The sequence below is a fragment of the Macadamia integrifolia genome, chromosome 8, assembly GCF_013358625.1.
Source record: "Macadamia integrifolia cultivar HAES 741 chromosome 8, SCU_Mint_v3, whole genome shotgun sequence".
NCBI classification, from domain to species: domain Eukaryota; kingdom Viridiplantae; phylum Streptophyta; class Magnoliopsida; order Proteales; family Proteaceae; genus Macadamia; species Macadamia integrifolia.
In genome coordinates, this window is record NC_056564.1 from 17,143,066 (window position 1) to 17,160,164 (window position 17,099).

Genomic DNA, 17,099 nt, shown 5'->3' on the forward strand with positions numbered 1-17,099 from the left:
AAAAAAAGAATTAATTGAACGTAGAAAAGATCTGTTGCCGGTTGCCGGTTGCCGGTTGCCGTCCATTCTCGATGTAACCTTCGAGTTTAATGTGTCTCTTTCAGCTGTTAAAGACGACGTAATAGCTTTCCTTGTTTTTTAGTGGGAGATTTCATTGGATGCTTTTGTCATTAGGTCAACCGTAACAATCGCCATCCGGGAAATTCATATCCAGAATTTTTTTTTTTTTTGGAAAATCTAAAGTCGTAGTACATCATTTATTTATAAAGTATTTTTGATTGCGAAAATCTTGTTGTAATGAAAGTTAGTGAAATTTGGAAATACCAAAAAATAAATAAAATCAAAATTAGTGAAAAAAAATTGACAAAGTTTTCATGAGTTCATCTTTTGGATGGGAGGGATAGGGCATTGAGATTTCCTCCATTAAGAGGGATCATGTTCCTGAACGAGAACCAGATCCACACTACCCTCTCCTCACATTGGCCTTAAGGAAACTTGTTAAAGAGAAAATTATGATTCTATTTTTTTCTTTTTTTAATGAGGCTAAATATTTTTTGTTTTATATCCTGTCTTTTTTTTGGTAGAAACATCCTATGTCTTTTGTACTATTTTTTTTTCTTGATTATTCAAAATAGCTATGAATTTTTTTTTTACTCTCTCTCTCTCTCACTCCATTTCCCTTTGCTATTCCTACAATCTAAGAGAGAAAGCTTGTGCCACCAAGTTCCTCCACACCCAGGTGTCAAAGAAGTCATAGAGTTAATCCCAGGGTGTAAGTTCTCTGTTGGAGGATGAGGATGGAGATGGGAAGAGGGAGGGGAGAGGAAGGAGAGGGAGAGAGGAGGGAGGGAGTAAGAGTAGGAACCAAAGCCCAAGTAGAAGGGTGGGTGTGGTCGGACTTGATTAGACTTTAGGGATTCGTCTCCTCTCTTGAGTGGTGATCGTCTAGGTCTTGCCCATGGCTACCTGAGGGATCACCATGTGTCTAGACAATTATCCAATGGTTTTTTATGCCTCTTTCTCCAAGCCTCTGTCGGTGCCTCATTCTTCGTGCCTCTTTCAAAGCATTGGATCATCGCTTAAACACATAGTACTCGCCCAGGTAGCTATGGGCCGACCTGCTCAATCACCGCTAAGGAGAGGAGCCGGATCCAAACTTTAAAGTTCATGCAATGGAATCGAGAGGAAGGGGAGTAGTGGAAGGAGATTTTTTAAACATAATTTGAGAATAGAGGAAGTCTTAAGACCGCAGAAATCCTAACCCTTGTGGGTTGGGGCCAGCTCCAGAGCATTTTTATGGAATATACATGGTCCCTTGATAGTGAATACTACTTATTTGCTTAAAAGATTTTAGGAAAAAGATTGGAATGCTGTTGGTATATATATACATATATATATATATATATATATATATAAATAAAAAACTATTGGATTAAAATAATAACAACTTGATGACAAGTAATAATAATAATAATAATAATAATAATAATAATAATAATAATAATAATAATAATAATAATAATAATAATAATATAATAGGGTTTAGTTTACATTATCGGAATGGGTATCAATTAGTTTCAAAACTGATATTGTATCGATCTGTTTCGGATGTTTTTGCCTTCAAAGATATTATTATGGAACTATATCTTTACCGTTTGACATATTTCCTTGTTGTATCCCCCTTTGCTGCCCTTTTACTTTTTTTTTTCTGATAAGCCTTTACTGCCCTTTTACAAATGAGATTGAAGAAAAGGAAAAGGATTCTTTCCTATACCCTATTACTTCCCTGACCAACTCATAATCTTCTGCTTGTTCACACTGTTTCACAATTTTCTTTCTAATCAACATTAGTAAGGCTGCCTCTCTCTCTCTCTCTCTTCTCAAGGCTTCATGGAGAGCTCTTCTAGTGACAGTGGTCAGCATATAGTAAACATTTTTATCTTGTATTTTGTGTTTTTGAGACAAAGTTGCCAAATTATACTTGTAAAACCTTTGTCCAACCAAAGCCTTTCATTGCTATATGGAAAAAAAAATTACAACTAGGCTGAAACTTATAAGATGAATAGGTGATGGAATTTATTTTTTGCATTTATATTAGCAGAGTCGCAGACAAGAAAGTCCAAGGAAGATATTCAAACAAATAAAAAAAAATATATCTATCGCCAAGGGAATACATAAATCAAAATCTTATTTTTCGCGTTATTAATATGAAATTCTTTTGATATTCATTTCACATGAATTTACTGGTTATGGAAATTGCAGGGAATACACGTGCTATGGTAGTTATAGAGAATATGCGACTCTAAAGCAGAGAATATGTCAAGTGATGAAGTTACTAATCTTTGACCTTCAAATTTTGAATATACTAAAGAGAATGACTTAATAGTTTCAATGGTATTACTAACAAGAATGATACACGCAGCATTCCTACATATTCCTAGCATTATCACATGGTCAAAGTAGATAAAATAAATAAGATCACTAGATTTTAATGGAGGAGAAAATGCTTTTTTGTTTATTTTTTTATTTTTTTATAATTTTAGGGTTTTGCTATACCCTATACGTTATGTACTTTACAATAGATTAAAAATAAATTTTTGTATGTATTGACCCATTCACCATTCATACTTTATGACTTTGGAGAGATATGTGAAGGTGGTGTTTTCTAGGATCAAACATAAATACTAAAACTAACTTAGTTGGCACTCTTTGCCAATTATGGTGGAGGTATTCTAAGGTCATAATTATTCCCACTCCTATTGTTCATATTGTTTTGTGCCCTTAGGAATCCATCCATCGACAATGGACAATGAAGGGAAACTTGGTCCATTATGCTTGGTCATGTAGCCCCTGCACTAGTTTGGGGGATACAAGAACATGCACAAGGGTATCAACTCAGATGTGATTTTCTTTAGTTTAGGAGGGATGAGGCAGTAATTATGTGTCCTATCCTATGTGATCCACACAACTAGACAATGTTTTCTACCCTTTTTATTATACGAATAAAAAACTACACTACAAGATAGTGTAAGGTACGCCTTAGGCTTAGAGAACACTTCCCTCTGATTTTAATATGCTGAAACAAGTCTATCATCAAACAGGGTATATTAAGAGTCAATTTATATGCCCCACCCCCAACAACTCTTATCCCACCATCCCAGAATATATTCTCTGAGTTTTCTGAAAACTGGATTACTAGATGGGTTTTTCGCCATCTCCCCCTTCCCTTAAAAGCCATTTCCACAGTGTCTGCCACTAGTGCCAAAGGCAGAACAAAGACTGGTCTCTTATGCTGCAATAGGTTGCATTTCTAGGAAGAATGGAAAGGAAAAGCTGTTTCCAAAGATGTTATAACATTACTTTCCCAGGGAAAGAAAAAAGGAAGGTAGAACACTACATCCAATTCCTTCACAAAGAAAATTTGGAAGGAATTTCATAATATTGGGGTCCTCAAATTGAAGGGCAGAGCATCAAAATGACCTATAACCAAAGATTGGGGCATATTTTCATCAATGCTTGGCACAATCCAGAATGTCCTTAAATTTTTTAGTTGGGCTACTGGCCCAGTTCAAAGAGGCTAATAAATAGGTGGGGTTGATGCTCAGCATACAAGCCAACAGACACTAGCTCAACCTGCCTGATTAACCTCATTAGCTCCCTCATAGCTCAACCTACATGGATCTGCAAAGATAGACACAATGAAATTGTATTTCAATTAATTTATTCATTAAAAAGAACATAAACCCAATATTTGTTGAAGAAATGTAAGTTAAAATAATTTCAAGATGATTTTAATAGGATGTCAGGTGAAATGAAATTTTGAAGTAATTAGTAAAAATTAAAGCACCCAGAGGTGAGCTGCCATGATCACCTGCAAACTCTTAACAAAATCTTCAAAAAATGTGCAAAGGGAATCATTTACTCCATATCCATTTCTTCTAAAACTTTTTCAGAAGTTTACAGAAAGAGATGGGGAAGGAAGCGGAAGCTTCTCAGATACATTTTTGTCTCCACAACTTTCTTTCCTTTACCCTCCAACCAATCAACAATTAATCTTCTCTCCAAAATCCATAAAAAGCAAAAGAGAATTTTGTGTCTGCAATATTGCAATTATCTTAAAACTCTCCTCTGATTTTTATATTTCCTATGCATTAAATGTATTTTTTTGGTTAAACATATTATTTAGTTCATTATAATATTTTTGGTACAAATTTTTAGGAAACAAATGGAATCCTTTGCTCTCCTATTCTTCCACCTTCTATCTAGGGAATTATTTTTGCCAAAAGTTTAATTTGATCATAATTATTCCACTTCAATTAAACAGGTGAACCATGATGTTAAATTAGATCTTCTTCTTTTTTTTTGGGGGGGGTGTTTGGTGGTAAAGTAACCTTCGATCATTCTATAGAACAAAAACTCACTTGAACAAGGAGAAAAGGGCATGGACCTTTTCCTCAGTCTGCATCACTCCACTTTCTTCAAACCCATAAAATATGGATAAGGAAACATATTGGATCAAAAATCAAAAAGATCAATAAGAGAGAGAGTGAGGGACTTTGAGAGAGGGAAAAAATCAAAATATAACGAGATGGGGGAATTGTGAGGAGGGGGATATAGGGATTGATTGAATAAGATAATTGTAGGGTGAGGGGAAGTGGGGAAGTGTGAAACATGAGAGCAGGTTAAAAACAATATCAGGAATGAATAAATAATAGCAAAAAGCCATGGGAAAACATCAGCAAAGGACCAAGAATCACTAAGTAGCAGACCCTTCACGGCTAGACTTCTGTTAGTGAAGAGCAGGATCATCGGAAATGTCACCCAAAAGCCATCACCGCTTTGCCTCTCTTCTGCATGGAGTGTCCTTTCCTCAAACTTCTGAATGTAATTTTCTCATTCATATTTTATTTCTTGATTTTAATTTTTACAAGTTAATTTTTACAGCAATTTAAATTCCTAAATAAACAGAAGGAAATTTCATATGGTGTACCAAAATATGAGTTCCAAGTGTCAAGCAAACTAATGAGAATGATTTTTCTGATCTTTCAGATCTGCTCAAAAGAGATACATCAGGATCAAAGTAGATACATAAAGCTCATACCAAGTATTTTCCAATCTGTGAGGCCGCTTCTGTCAGTTGCCATAGGTTGTTTGGTTATTTCTGCTTCCACTAACCTCAACGTGGCACTCCAAGATTCTTTTTTAGGGCGTCAATTGAGACCTGCTAGTCATCTCAGACAAGTGCAACAGGCCCACTGTATTTGTAGCTTTTATGGGTTGTTTAGGCTCAGATCTTCTTGTACTTTCCCAACAAGACATCAGTGGCTCTCTGGTAACCTGCAGCAATATAACAGAACAAGAGAGCTATAGAATTATCAAACAAGAAAAGATTTCTAACCAGACGATCCTAAGTGATGATTAAGAAAAATCTTATTCCTCTCAATGACTAATACAGGGACATACAGTTTATTAGGTGTAAGAGGTATTAGATATTAGTTATACCCCAAAAAAGATTAATTTTTCAATACATTCCTCTTTCTTTTTCCATTAGGGTTGGGTTAGCTATAGAAACTTCATTCCACACTTGCCTTAACACAGCCCACACGCACACAACCATTTTTGGGTGAAAAAACCAAACCAAAGAACCATTTTTGGACTCAAAACAGTGTTTGAGTCAGATATAGATTCTGCGGATACCAAAGACACCCTTAGAAACCACATCCTCTTATATACAAATGCCTGTATGCCGAATTTTTTGTCATAAATTTTAAAATAGAACTCTATCAAGCACAAATTATACTCTCTAATTTTTACGTATTCCCTTTTCTTTTTTCCCCCTCTACTGGGGAGTGCAGACATATCTTTTGGCCTCCTCCCCCCCTCCCGGTTTTGGGAATTGAAAGTGAAGTACAGGTGTCTGCTTGTGTGCCATACTCAGCAACATTGCTTCAATTAATCTAGAAAAAATGATAAACCAAGCAGAAACAAACAGGTTTTCTACCTTGAGCCACTTGCATGTGTGTACACGGGTCAGATACGGGCTTGGATACAAGAAGTTTAAGAGCTAGCTCAGAACTCAATAACTCTTGAATGAGAGAGATATATGTTCACAGTTTATTCTGATAGTTTATTTCCTACTGCCAGAAAATGTTTCCAAAATAACATTGATAATTGAAACTTGTAAGCCATATCTAACATATATCCTATTTTCCTCCGCATACATGTCCTTCCGAATCAACAGTGTTACCACAGGTGAAGTTAATGGATCCAGGTACCACAGTCCATAACTATATTTTGCCTACTAACCAGTAAAAACCTTATTGAGAAATGATATGTATATTTGACTTACCTCCACGGGAACTCACTAGTGTCTATTCCAGCTTGGTGAAGCTCATCAACATACTGCAGTGCTTCCCTGCACTCCTCCCTGTCATCAAAGAACTCCTTCTTGTCACCTTCTATTTGGTATGTTTCATGGCCTTTGCCTGCAACAACCTGCATCATATGAGGCAGTAAGAAACAGATGGCGCAGTGAATAGAGCAAAGCCCTGATATTCTTGACTCACTAAAGCTAATCACAAACAGTAATTATAAATAACCCTGAAAAGGACAATCATCTTAATCACTAAAACTATTATCAATAAATTTCAACCTCTTGTATTGAGCTGAAAGATGTGTCTTCAACCCCATATAGTATTAAAAGGGCGTATCCGGTGCACGAGGCTCCCGCATGTGTGAGGTCCAGGGGGTGAGAAGTGAGAATTACGCAGCCTTACCCCGAGAATATAGTATTATCACACAAAAATATTTGAAAACAGAACAGAAGCAGGTAACAGTTTCAGGGACTTACAACCATATCACCTTCCTCGCCCATGGCCACTGCAGCTCGTACAGCAACCCGCCTGATATCATGTAGAAAAAGCCGATGACCATTTGGAAGAGGTGGATAGTAATCATTCTCTCCATGTTTCAAGTAATCCTGCATGGTCCATCCTACACCAGCCAGCATGTCATCCAAGATATCCACTGGTAAAGATGCAACATCAAAAAGTTACTTAGGAGCTTAGTAATTTGATCCAACATATAATTCCACATTATCATTTCTAGTATTGAGAGAAATGAAGGGAAAGAGAAAAGGAAACAAAGAAAACAGCTGGAGTTGAATCAATTGCCAAGTGGATGAAAAAACTGTACAGGAAGATATCATCCACCAAAGATAAGCTGACCTCTATTCACTACCATCTTATCTGCCCAGCAATTCCCATGTTTTTGCTAAATCTTGACTACACTTTCAACGAAGAGAGCTAAAAGGTGGGCAAAGAAGCTTTGGACAGATGGTAAAATAAACAAAGCTCAGCTCAACTCCTTTGATGGCATATCCCTCTACACTATACAATAACTTACATGGATCTTCTGTTTTTGGATTGTCAGATGTCAGCATAACCACATCACTTTTGTCTGTCGCAATCTTTGTCATCATGGGTCTCTTTCCTCTGTCGCTCTCACCACGACATCCAAAGACTTGATTCAAAGCATTAACAGTTTGTCAGACACTCATATGGGGTAAAAAGATTTCTATTACTTGCTATCCTCATTTGTTACATATGAAGTTCCAGTAAAACAAAGTGATACTTTGGGCCCGTTTGATAAAGTTTCAAGAAACGCGTTTCTGCCGTTTCAGAAATGGAACAAAAAGCATTAGATAAAACTGTTTTGTTTCACTTGTTTTCAGAAATAGAAATTGAAATTTCTACCTATTTATGGTTCAAGAAACGACCCAGGCGAAACAAGCCGTTTCTGGAAACGACACATGGCCATTCTTTCACTGGTTACTATCGACTTCCATAAATATGACTTATCAAACACCTTCAATTCCGTTTCTGTTTCTAGAAACGGAAATTTATGTTTTTGCCATTTCTTGAAACAGAAACGACAGAAACGTTATCAAACGGGCCCTTTGTATCTTCTTATTATTTTGTAACTACAGAAAAGAAAAGGTATCATGATTGCAATTGTCACTAAGGCAGCATTTGTTTCTTTGTAAACATTTTATGTGAAAATATTACTATTTTTTTAGTATAAAAATATTTTATATTTTTCTGCCATTTGGCCTTTTTTGTTGTTGCACATGACCAATGAACACATCTGGACATGATTGAGAGCACTAAAGAATGCAACCATATGATGGGAGTAGAGTCTCCATAGGTGCCAAGAGTACCAACAATCAAGATACCATCACTATTTTGGGAAAACAACACCCTGAATTTTGAAATGGAAGTCGTTTTCCAACTTTCAGTATTGTATTCAATAAAGCAGTTCCTTCTTTCTAACCCTCGTACACTTTTGTACTGATTTTATACAAATTCTATAAAATCTTATACTGTGAAACAAACGCAGCCCAAGGAAAACAGACATGGGTAGGAACCCCTTACACAGTCAACGGAATTAAATTCCACACATGGATTCTCTGACTGAGACACTTGAAACAAAACCATACTTTTTTCACCTGATTAGTATATCGTTCAAAAATTAAAGTCAAATGAGTTATCAACCCTTCTGATCTCCAAGCCCCACTCACTATGTTTTAAATTGCAATAGTGGACAAATATGGGCATCCCTCACACAGACATGCATTAGATGAAATACAATTAGAAAAGACATTTTTCCCTTAAAAAAGGAGAGAGAGAGAGGAAAAGAAACATACCAGTTATGATTCTTCGTGGGCTAAGCTCCCTTACAGCATCAAGTAGTCGAGATAATGCATCAGGAGTATGAGCATAGTCCACAATAACCCCAAATGCCTGTTCCTCATCTATCAGTTCACACCTACCAGGAACTGCATCAACCTCTTCTATCCCCCTAACAATGTCCTCCAATGGTGCCCCTACAGCAATTCCCACAGCCACTGCTGCTAGGATGTTGTAGACATTGTGTCTTCCAATCAACCCTGATGATATCTCTAATATACCTTGAGGGGTCCTGACCAAGACCTGTGTCTCAAACAGTGAGAGCTCAATCTTCAATGGGTGTACATTCGCACTCATGTTTTCCATTGCGTAGGTCACTACAGGAACATCTGGGTTCCCTTGTGCAATAAAAAACGGCGCACTTGGATCATCAATGTTAACAATCTTTCGATGCCGCTCTGGGTCCACCATCCTTGCAAAAAGTTTTGCCTTGGCATCCCTGTATTCCTCATTAGACCCATGAAAGTCCATGTGATCCCTTGTCAAGTTGGTGAAAACTGCTATATCAAAATCAACCTCATCACACCTCCCAAGAGCAAGCCCATGAGAAGAAGCCTCCATGACAACTGCCTCCGTTCCATTGTGAAGCATCTTTGCCATGAGCTTCTGAACCACAACAGCATCAGGTGTAGTGTGGTCAGGTTCTTCCAACTTGTTATCCCCGTGGACATAATTGGCTACAGTACTCAATAACCCAGTCCTTAAAGCCATTGCTTCATACATGGCTTTAATCAAATAAGCAGAAGTCGTTTTCCCATTTGTGCCTGTGATCCCGATAACGGACAAATTTTTAGATGGATTCCGGTAAAATGAGGCGGCCAATGCAGGAAGGACTGCGTTTGTATCCTCCACGATGACAAGTGCCTTACAACCTAATGTCTCCTCTATATCAATCTCCTTGCTGGCTACCACAGCCACAGCCCCTCTCTTGTCAGCCTCGCTCAAGTACAAATGGCCATCAGTTTTCATCCCAACACAGCACACGAACAGATCACCTGAGCTAACCAACCTCGAATCATGTTGGATTCCAGTAATCTCAACCTCTAAATTACCACAAACAGATACAGGTACAACCTTGCTCTCATCCAAGAGCTCCGCTAAAGTCATTTTAAACTTGGGTTCCACAATTCGAACCTTGGACTTGCCATAACTGTCAAAATCGAGATCAAAGTAAGGGGAAGAAACAGTAGAGCTAGAACTATTCACCTCCTCCTCGAATTTTACTGGGTTCTCTTCGTCGGGTTCCTCCGTAATCACGGTAAGCCCCTGAAGCTCTTTAATTTCCTCCAAGTCCACAACCTCTTCGGGCTCTAGCTCTTCAATTCCTTCAACAGCTGCATTCGCCACCGCCTTTTCTTTCTTGGGGTTGGGCTTCAAGAGGCCTTGTTTGACAAATTCCTTGCGTTTTAGAGCGATAGCCCGATCAATCTCTCCAAACAGGTCATCACCAGAATTCTCAACAGTATCAGACTCTGGGTTGTCAGGAGCATCTTCTTCCTCCGCAAGGGCCGACAGGAAAATGGACTGGTCCTTCTTGAACTGCTCCTCTTGAAGCTTACGGGCACGAGCGGCCTGGCGTTGAATCTGCTGGAATTTGGATATTCCATGTTCGGAATCCTCCGGAGCTTCAGGTGGGTCATCGTCCGCAGGGGTCGGGTAGTGATTTCCGTCGGAGCCAATAGCGACTGTGAGTCGATGAGGTTTTCGGCGAAGAAATGTGAGAAAAGGTAGTGGCCTGAATTGCAGAATTGGTGTGGTGTTCACATGGAGAGAGGAGAGAGACTGGAATGAAGGAAAGAAGCCCTGGAGGGAGAGAGAAGCAGGAGCCATGGGGACTATGTAGAGAGCAGAGACGGTTTTGGGGCAAAGAGATTGGGTTGGGAAATACCGGACGAGGGAAAGAGATACTGTAATTTTAACTGAAATCGCACATCTGAGGTGCGGCTTTGGTTTCTGAAACGGTAAAATTTTCAAAACTTAAGTAGTGTCTGGTTCTGATCTGAAACTCTTGATTCATCTGAGGGTTTAAAAAATCGGTGAATCGGATCAAAAATAGTTCGAATTGCCTGGGAAGGGACTAGGATTGACCCTGATTTCTGTTGTTTCAAATAAGAATATTGCCGACAAGATTCCCTTAATAGATGCGTTTTCAGATCAAATGGTCAATTCTAGAGTTCTTTGTGACCAATTCCAGTCATTGAAATCGGCTTTAAAACCCTATTATTTAAAGAGTTTCGAAAATAAGTGAATTAGATTGAGAATTTGTCAATTCACTTGGGAATCAGCTGATTTCTGTGGTTTCAAATCTGAATAATCTCATCGACATTCATCTAGTATATAGGTTTTCAGATCAAATGGCCAATTCTAGTGTTTTTGGGGTCGATTTTGATCGATTTCACGTCATAATAATTGGAATAGGTATGATCGATTTCTATTTTTTAAACTTTATTCTTCCAATTGTTTCAAATTATAATTTTCCTATCAGATTTCTCTAATTGGTGGGTTTCCTGATCAAATGGTCGATTCTAGGGCTCTTGGGTCCAATTCTAGCAATTGCAAGCTGATATGAATTGAAACTCAATCTTTTTTGAGCACGATTGATATGTGTCCAAGTGATGATACAATGGCTCTCAATGCGACATCTCTATGAGCATTCATTATTCAGGAGAGGAGCCGGATCCAACTCATATCCAAATCCATTCCTATATTTAAACCTCTGTTTTTCAAGGGTTTAGACATAGACTAGAGAAACTTCTGTTATTCACTACATAGACTAGATAAACTTCCTTAAATGAAAGAGAAAAGAAACCCGTCTTTTGATGTGAAAAGACCTAATTGCTCCTGTTTCTGTGCATTAATATACAACTGGGCGTGAGAATTTTTTACGAGTTTTTTTTTTTTTTTTTTCTGATTCAATGCTAGAAGAGTAGATGATTGTCTTACAAATTTTTAAATGAAATTTTGACACAAAAATAGAAAATTCTAATTTTTAACACGAAATTTGTTTACAGAATGACTACCAAACGTAACATTAATAAAGAGAGAGAGAGAGAGAGAGAGAGAGAGCATCCAAAGCTGGATTTTCTTTCATTTTTCAGTTGTCCAAAGCGAAGGGAAGCATATTGAAGAGTAATTGAATCCCCACCCCCACCACCCCAAAAAAAAAAAAAAAAAACTCAGAATCGGAAAGAAAAGATGTTTTGTTAATAATCCATCATAGAGAGAAACAAAACCCTCAACCCATATACACAGATTGTCGAAGCACTTCGTCTTTCTCCGAGAGCGGTAGCAGAGTTCCGGTCGGCCTTCCTCTGGTATGTACACACCTCTCCTCCTGCTCTCTCTCTCTCTCTCTCTCTCTCTCTCGCGTCTTCCTTCTGAGAAACCTTCTCTCTCTTACTATGAATCTGGGTTTCAAAGCCCTTTCCTTAGATTTCTCCAGTAGTACGAAACCAAGTCTTGCATCCTTGTTTTGATTCCATGGGGTTCTTTCGTGATCCCTATCTTGGAGATTTGCAAGTTGTATGAATGAATGAATGTTACTGTGTTATAGGGGCAGATAACTTGCATTTGGAATCTGTGTGTCCAGAAGTTCAATAGTTTGTTGTTTACTGCTGACAATTGGATCAGTTCTGTAACCATGAGGTTTTGCATTTGGAATCTGTATGTTAGAACTTCAACAGGTATAAATTTCATAGCTTGGGGTATGGGCAAAATTGAGGCGGCACAGTGTTATACTGAAGAATCCCTGCATTTTAAACTGTTGCATTCCACTTAGTCATAATTTTGTTTCTAAATTAATTGGACATTCAGTTAATGAAACATATGATTTCTACAACCAAGACTGTATAACGTAGGTGCTGTTTCCATTGTTTTCTTTGTAACACTTCCTATCTCCATCTCATGTGCTTCTGCAGATTTTTAAAATTTTTAATTGTTCTTCAACTACTGACCAATCTCTCTCTCCCTCGTTTGCAGGGTAATTACAAAGAGACAAGTTAATTGTTTGACAATCCAAGAAGTTGCCAACATTAGGTAATTTTAATCGACTTCTATCTTGTTCAATTTTTTGGGTGCTTGAAACTATTGGCATGTGATTAGATGCGGTTAAGGTTGTTTTAAATTATTAAAAATTGGTGTTGTTGAAGTGTCAAATGTGCTTCTGTTAAGGTACTTTCCAGATGTGTTTCTATTTCTTTTTATTCAGAAGCACTTCTTACACCATGTTACCATACACATTTCACTCTCGCAGAAGTGATCCCCAAGAAAAGAAGCAAGAAAAAAACACTTCCAGCTAAGAAACAGTTCCATGGAACAGAAGTGTTACCAAACACAGCCTAAACGTCTGTCATAGCTTAGTCGCCTGCATTTAGGACTATTGCGCGAGTGCGAGAGAGAGAGTGCAAGAAGAGGTGTAAGTTATGGGTCCCTCGAAACAGTGTGCAAAGGCACCAACAAGATGTCCACAGCATTAACTGTCACCCTAGCTACATCACTCAATCACACTAAACTGCAAAACCCCACCCACTCAGAAATATTATGCGTGTACAAACTAGAGAGAGAGAGAGATGAAATAACACAAATCAAAAAATAGTTTTTTCTAGGAGAGAGATAGACACAAATCAATAATTGCACTATCTTGATTTTTTATCACAAGGCAATGATTGATTTATGTATCTCTCTCACCTCAAACTGCCCCCGTGGTCGATGCCTCCGCGCACTCTCTCATTGGTCCACTTGCTGGCACAGTAGCCACACGACTGGGTAGCGATTTCTCTCCCTTTATTTAAAATCCAGAGACTTTGATCATAAAAAAAAAAGAATCAACTCCCTGTTTGTTTGCATGATTATCAACCCATATATAATATATATAACATGAGAGGGACACTTGTTTGCATGAATAACAAGTTAACAACCCATACATCAGACAAATTTTCCTGTTTTTCGTTTATTTACATGAATTACAACCCATATATATAACATACTAAGGTAGGTCTCTCTTTCTCTGGCGTACAAAGAGAGGGTTTTGTCTGAATAGGTGTTAACCCATAGAAAGAACTGTCCTGGGGTCCCATATTGGCTAATAGAAACCCCTCTCCCCCAACTGAAATAAAGATTGAAGGGGTAGAGAGGGATGTGGAAGCAAATGGCAGTCATGGTGTTGGTATTGTGGTTGTCTTTGTTTTTTGGTAGCATTAGTTGCAGCCTCAGAAGCTCCAGCAGCTCCTTTCCAAGGCGCTCTTGTTTTTCTTCCTTAATTTCACTGTATGTTTGAGAAAAGGTTATTGAAGTCCACCTAAGAAAGAAAACCAAGGTATCGGAGAACCAATTTGGTTTTATGCCAGGGAGATCAACAGCAGAAGCCATTTATTTCCTAAGAAGGCTTATGGAAGTTTTTAGAGCCCACAAAAAGGATCTACATATGGTCTTTATTGATCTAGAGAAAGCATACGATAGAGTCTCAAGATAACTAATTTGGCATGTCCTTCAGAAGAGGGGTCAGATTAACTATGTGGATATAATTAAGGACATGTACGAGGGAGCGGTGACGAGTGTGAAATCAAGAGACGAGCAATGTAATGAATTCCCGATCACAATTGGGTTACATCAAGGATCTACTCTAAGCCCGTATCTGTTTGCACTCATTATGGATGACCTAACCAGGCACATCCAAGACTCAGTCTCGTGGTGTATGCTATTTGCGGATGATATTGTACTGATAGATGAAACTGTGGATGAGATTAATACTAAACTGGAGCTATGGAGATCAAACTTGGAATCAAGAGGTTTTAGGTTAAGCAAAACGAAGACAAGAATATATGATGTGCCCCTTCAGTCAATCTATAGGAGAGGAGGGAGTGGTGAAGCTTGGGTAATAGGAACTACCTCGGAGGGACTGTTTTAAATACCTGGGGTCTATCATTGACAAAGAGGGGGACATAGATGATATTGCTCATAGGATTAAAGTGGGGTGGATGAAGTGGAGATGTGCATTGGGAGTATTATATGACAAAAGAATACCTATTAAATTCAAGGGAAAATTTTACAGGATAGTTATACGATCGACTATGATGTATGGAGCAGAATGTTGGGCAGCCAAGAAGAGTAATGTGAACAAACTGAGTGTAGCTGAAATGAGAATGTTGAGAGGTATGTACGGGAAGACCAAGATAGATAGGGTAAGGAATGAGAACATTAGATATGAAGTGAGGGTTGCATCGATCCATGATAAACTCCATGAGAACCGATTGAGGTGGTATGGTCATGTCTAACAGAGACCTATGGAGGCCCCAGTATGGAAGAATGACCAGATTTATTGGGAAGGAGCTAGAAAAAGTAAGGGCCGACCTAAGATGACTATTAACAAAGTGGTCCGAAAAGATATGCAAATTGTAGGGCTTGACCCTAGTATGACTTTGGATAGAGTTTTGTGGAGGACAAGAACACGTGTTGTTGACCCCCTATGAGGGATGTTTCCATGATGCGTATCTATATTCTACGATGCCCCCTTAACTTATCCCCATATTTTCTCCTTTTATCTCATCTCCTATGCTTCTTTACTTTCTATTATTTCACAGTATTGGATCCATGTAGCCAACCCCATTCAGTTGGGATAAGGTTATGTTTGTTTTTGTTGTTGTTGTTGTTTTAGAAAATACATTACTTGAAACAAATTACAGATTCAAGAACTCAAAATCCCCTCTCTCTAAGGTTCTCTACGATTCTTTTTTAAATAAGAGTATACTAATACTAATTGTGCAAAATTTGTGGGAAAACAGGTGGAGGATTCGGAACTCCAGCATAGGTATCGTGGAGGGTTTAGTAGCAGATCAGGGGATGATTCTGAGTCATGGCATTATGGGTCCAGTGGTAGAGGAGTTACTGCAAACTCGGTTCCTTTCAGTAGCTGTCATGCCTCCACTCTTGTTGAGGTAATGGAGTTGATGCTGTCTTCGTCTTTCCCAAACTTTTTTTTTTTTTTTTTTTTTTTTAAATGTTTGAGTCCAAAGAGATGTTGATGATGTTTACTGGCCTGTGTAGGTTGCAAAAAATCATTTTTTGGTTGCCTACTTTGGTGGTTCTCGTGAGAGAGCACCTGATGTGAAAATTTGGTTGCAGACTTACAAGGTAAGAGATAGATTAGTGTCATTTAGATATCCTTTTGTTTTTTGGAGGGGGTAGGTAGAGGGGGTCTGTCTTTATTCTTCTTTTAATTGGATCTTCTTTCAGTTGATCAAACTGATACAAGGGGAAAGTTCTTGTCTAGGATGGCTCATGGCTTCCTCCTATTGTGGTTGATGAACGACCTAATGTGCCAATGTGGAATCCAGTATTTATTCAAGCTTCCATCAAATGAATTGCTACTGTTCTATAAGATTGGTCTGGAGGTTGAGAAGTGAGTTTTCAACCGTTCACTGTGTTCATTGGCAAATTTTCCTTATTGGCATTCTGTATTCTCATATCAAAATCCCTAATTATCATTTTTTTCTCAAGCCAGTGAGAGCCGATGCAGATTAAGAAAGGTTCCAACACAAGTATTCATGCCAAACCGATCCAAAATCCTAGACTAATGGGTTTATATGGGTCATGAGCTGGGAATTTTATGTTTTTTTTATTGAAATGGGCCTATTTTGAAAACCCATTTACAAGGGATAAGTAGCCCATGCGAGTTTAATGATTTAACTGTATCTAGTTTTGTAAAGTTGTGGAGTCTTGGGGATATCAATAGATTAGTTTCATTGTTAGTTGTGAAAGACCTTGAAAATATAAAATTCATTAAACATCTTGAAAAAAATCCCAATGTAAGCCCTTAGAAATGTAAAGGCCATTAGATTAGGAGAAAGTTCGAATGAGTGTCTAGAAACCTCCCAACCTCTCTGTAACAGGCTTTGCCTGCAAGCATTTTGAAGAAGTTAAAAAGTTAAATGAAATTTGTGGTTTTATGCCAATAGTTGTGAGATGTAGTGGAGCCTTGTGAGAAGCCCTATTTTGGACTGTTGAAAAGCTAGTCAATTTCTAGGTGGGAGGCCTTGTACATATTCTTCTTTATCTTAAAATGTTAGAGAATTCTATTCTTAATACTGGTTTGTCCCTATATGTGATCCTGTTACCTTGGACTATTATGTTCCTAATACGGGTTGCCCCTCTATGTGATCCTGTTTCAAATGACCTCTCACTGGCATTGCTGGTTCAAGATTGATTTTGCATTACCGGGCTGACCAATTAAAATCAAGAGTCTGACTGAGCATTTAATACATGGTTCAGTCTTGGTTTCAGGATTGAAGTCCGATTGATTAATCGGTTGATCTCTACAAGTATCTAACCTGCCTAGACTGATGGGACCAACCAATT

The 17,099-nt window shown here is 38.2% G+C and overlaps 1 protein-coding gene and 1 long non-coding RNA gene across 5 annotated transcripts; one reads left to right on the forward strand and one right to left on the reverse strand.

Annotated features, from left to right (window-relative positions):
- Positions 1 to 3,322: 3,322 nt before the first annotated feature.
- LOC122085447 (UDP-N-acetylmuramoyl-L-alanyl-D-glutamate--2,6-diaminopimelate ligase MurE homolog, chloroplastic) lies at positions 3,323 to 10,668 on the reverse strand. 3 transcript variants are annotated; one of them, XM_042653882.1, is made up of 6 exons: positions 8,705 to 10,649; positions 7,405 to 7,521; positions 6,851 to 7,026; positions 6,350 to 6,495; positions 5,102 to 5,337; positions 3,323 to 3,681 (listed from the first exon to the last, which is right to left on the reverse strand). In XM_042653882.1, the coding sequence occupies exons 1-5, from the start codon at positions 10,575 to 10,577 to the stop codon at positions 5,319 to 5,321; spliced, it is 2,331 nt and encodes a 776-aa protein (XP_042509816.1). In that variant the 5' UTR covers positions 10,578 to 10,649; the 3' UTR covers positions 3,323 to 3,681; positions 5,102 to 5,318. The 3 variants fall into 3 exon arrangements, with proteins under 3 accessions (XP_042509816.1, XP_042509817.1, XP_042509818.1); XM_042653883.1 differs by lacking the exon at positions 7,405 to 7,521 and having other exon boundaries at positions 8,705 to 10,657; XM_042653884.1 differs by lacking the exons at positions 3,323 to 3,681; positions 5,102 to 5,337; positions 6,350 to 6,495 and having other exon boundaries at positions 6,857 to 6,993; positions 8,705 to 10,668.
- Positions 10,669 to 11,820: 1,152 nt separating this feature from the next.
- LOC122087605 lies at positions 11,821 to 17,093 on the forward strand. Of its 2 annotated transcripts, none has more exons than XR_006142780.1 (5): positions 11,821 to 12,061; positions 12,726 to 12,782; positions 15,527 to 15,679; positions 15,789 to 15,875; positions 15,978 to 17,093. It is a non-coding gene; the product is annotated as an uncharacterized LOC122087605 (long non-coding RNA). The 2 variants fall into 2 exon arrangements; XR_006142779.1 differs by having other exon boundaries at positions 11,824 to 12,061; positions 16,015 to 17,093.
- The last annotated feature ends 6 nt before the right edge of the window (positions 17,094 to 17,099 follow it).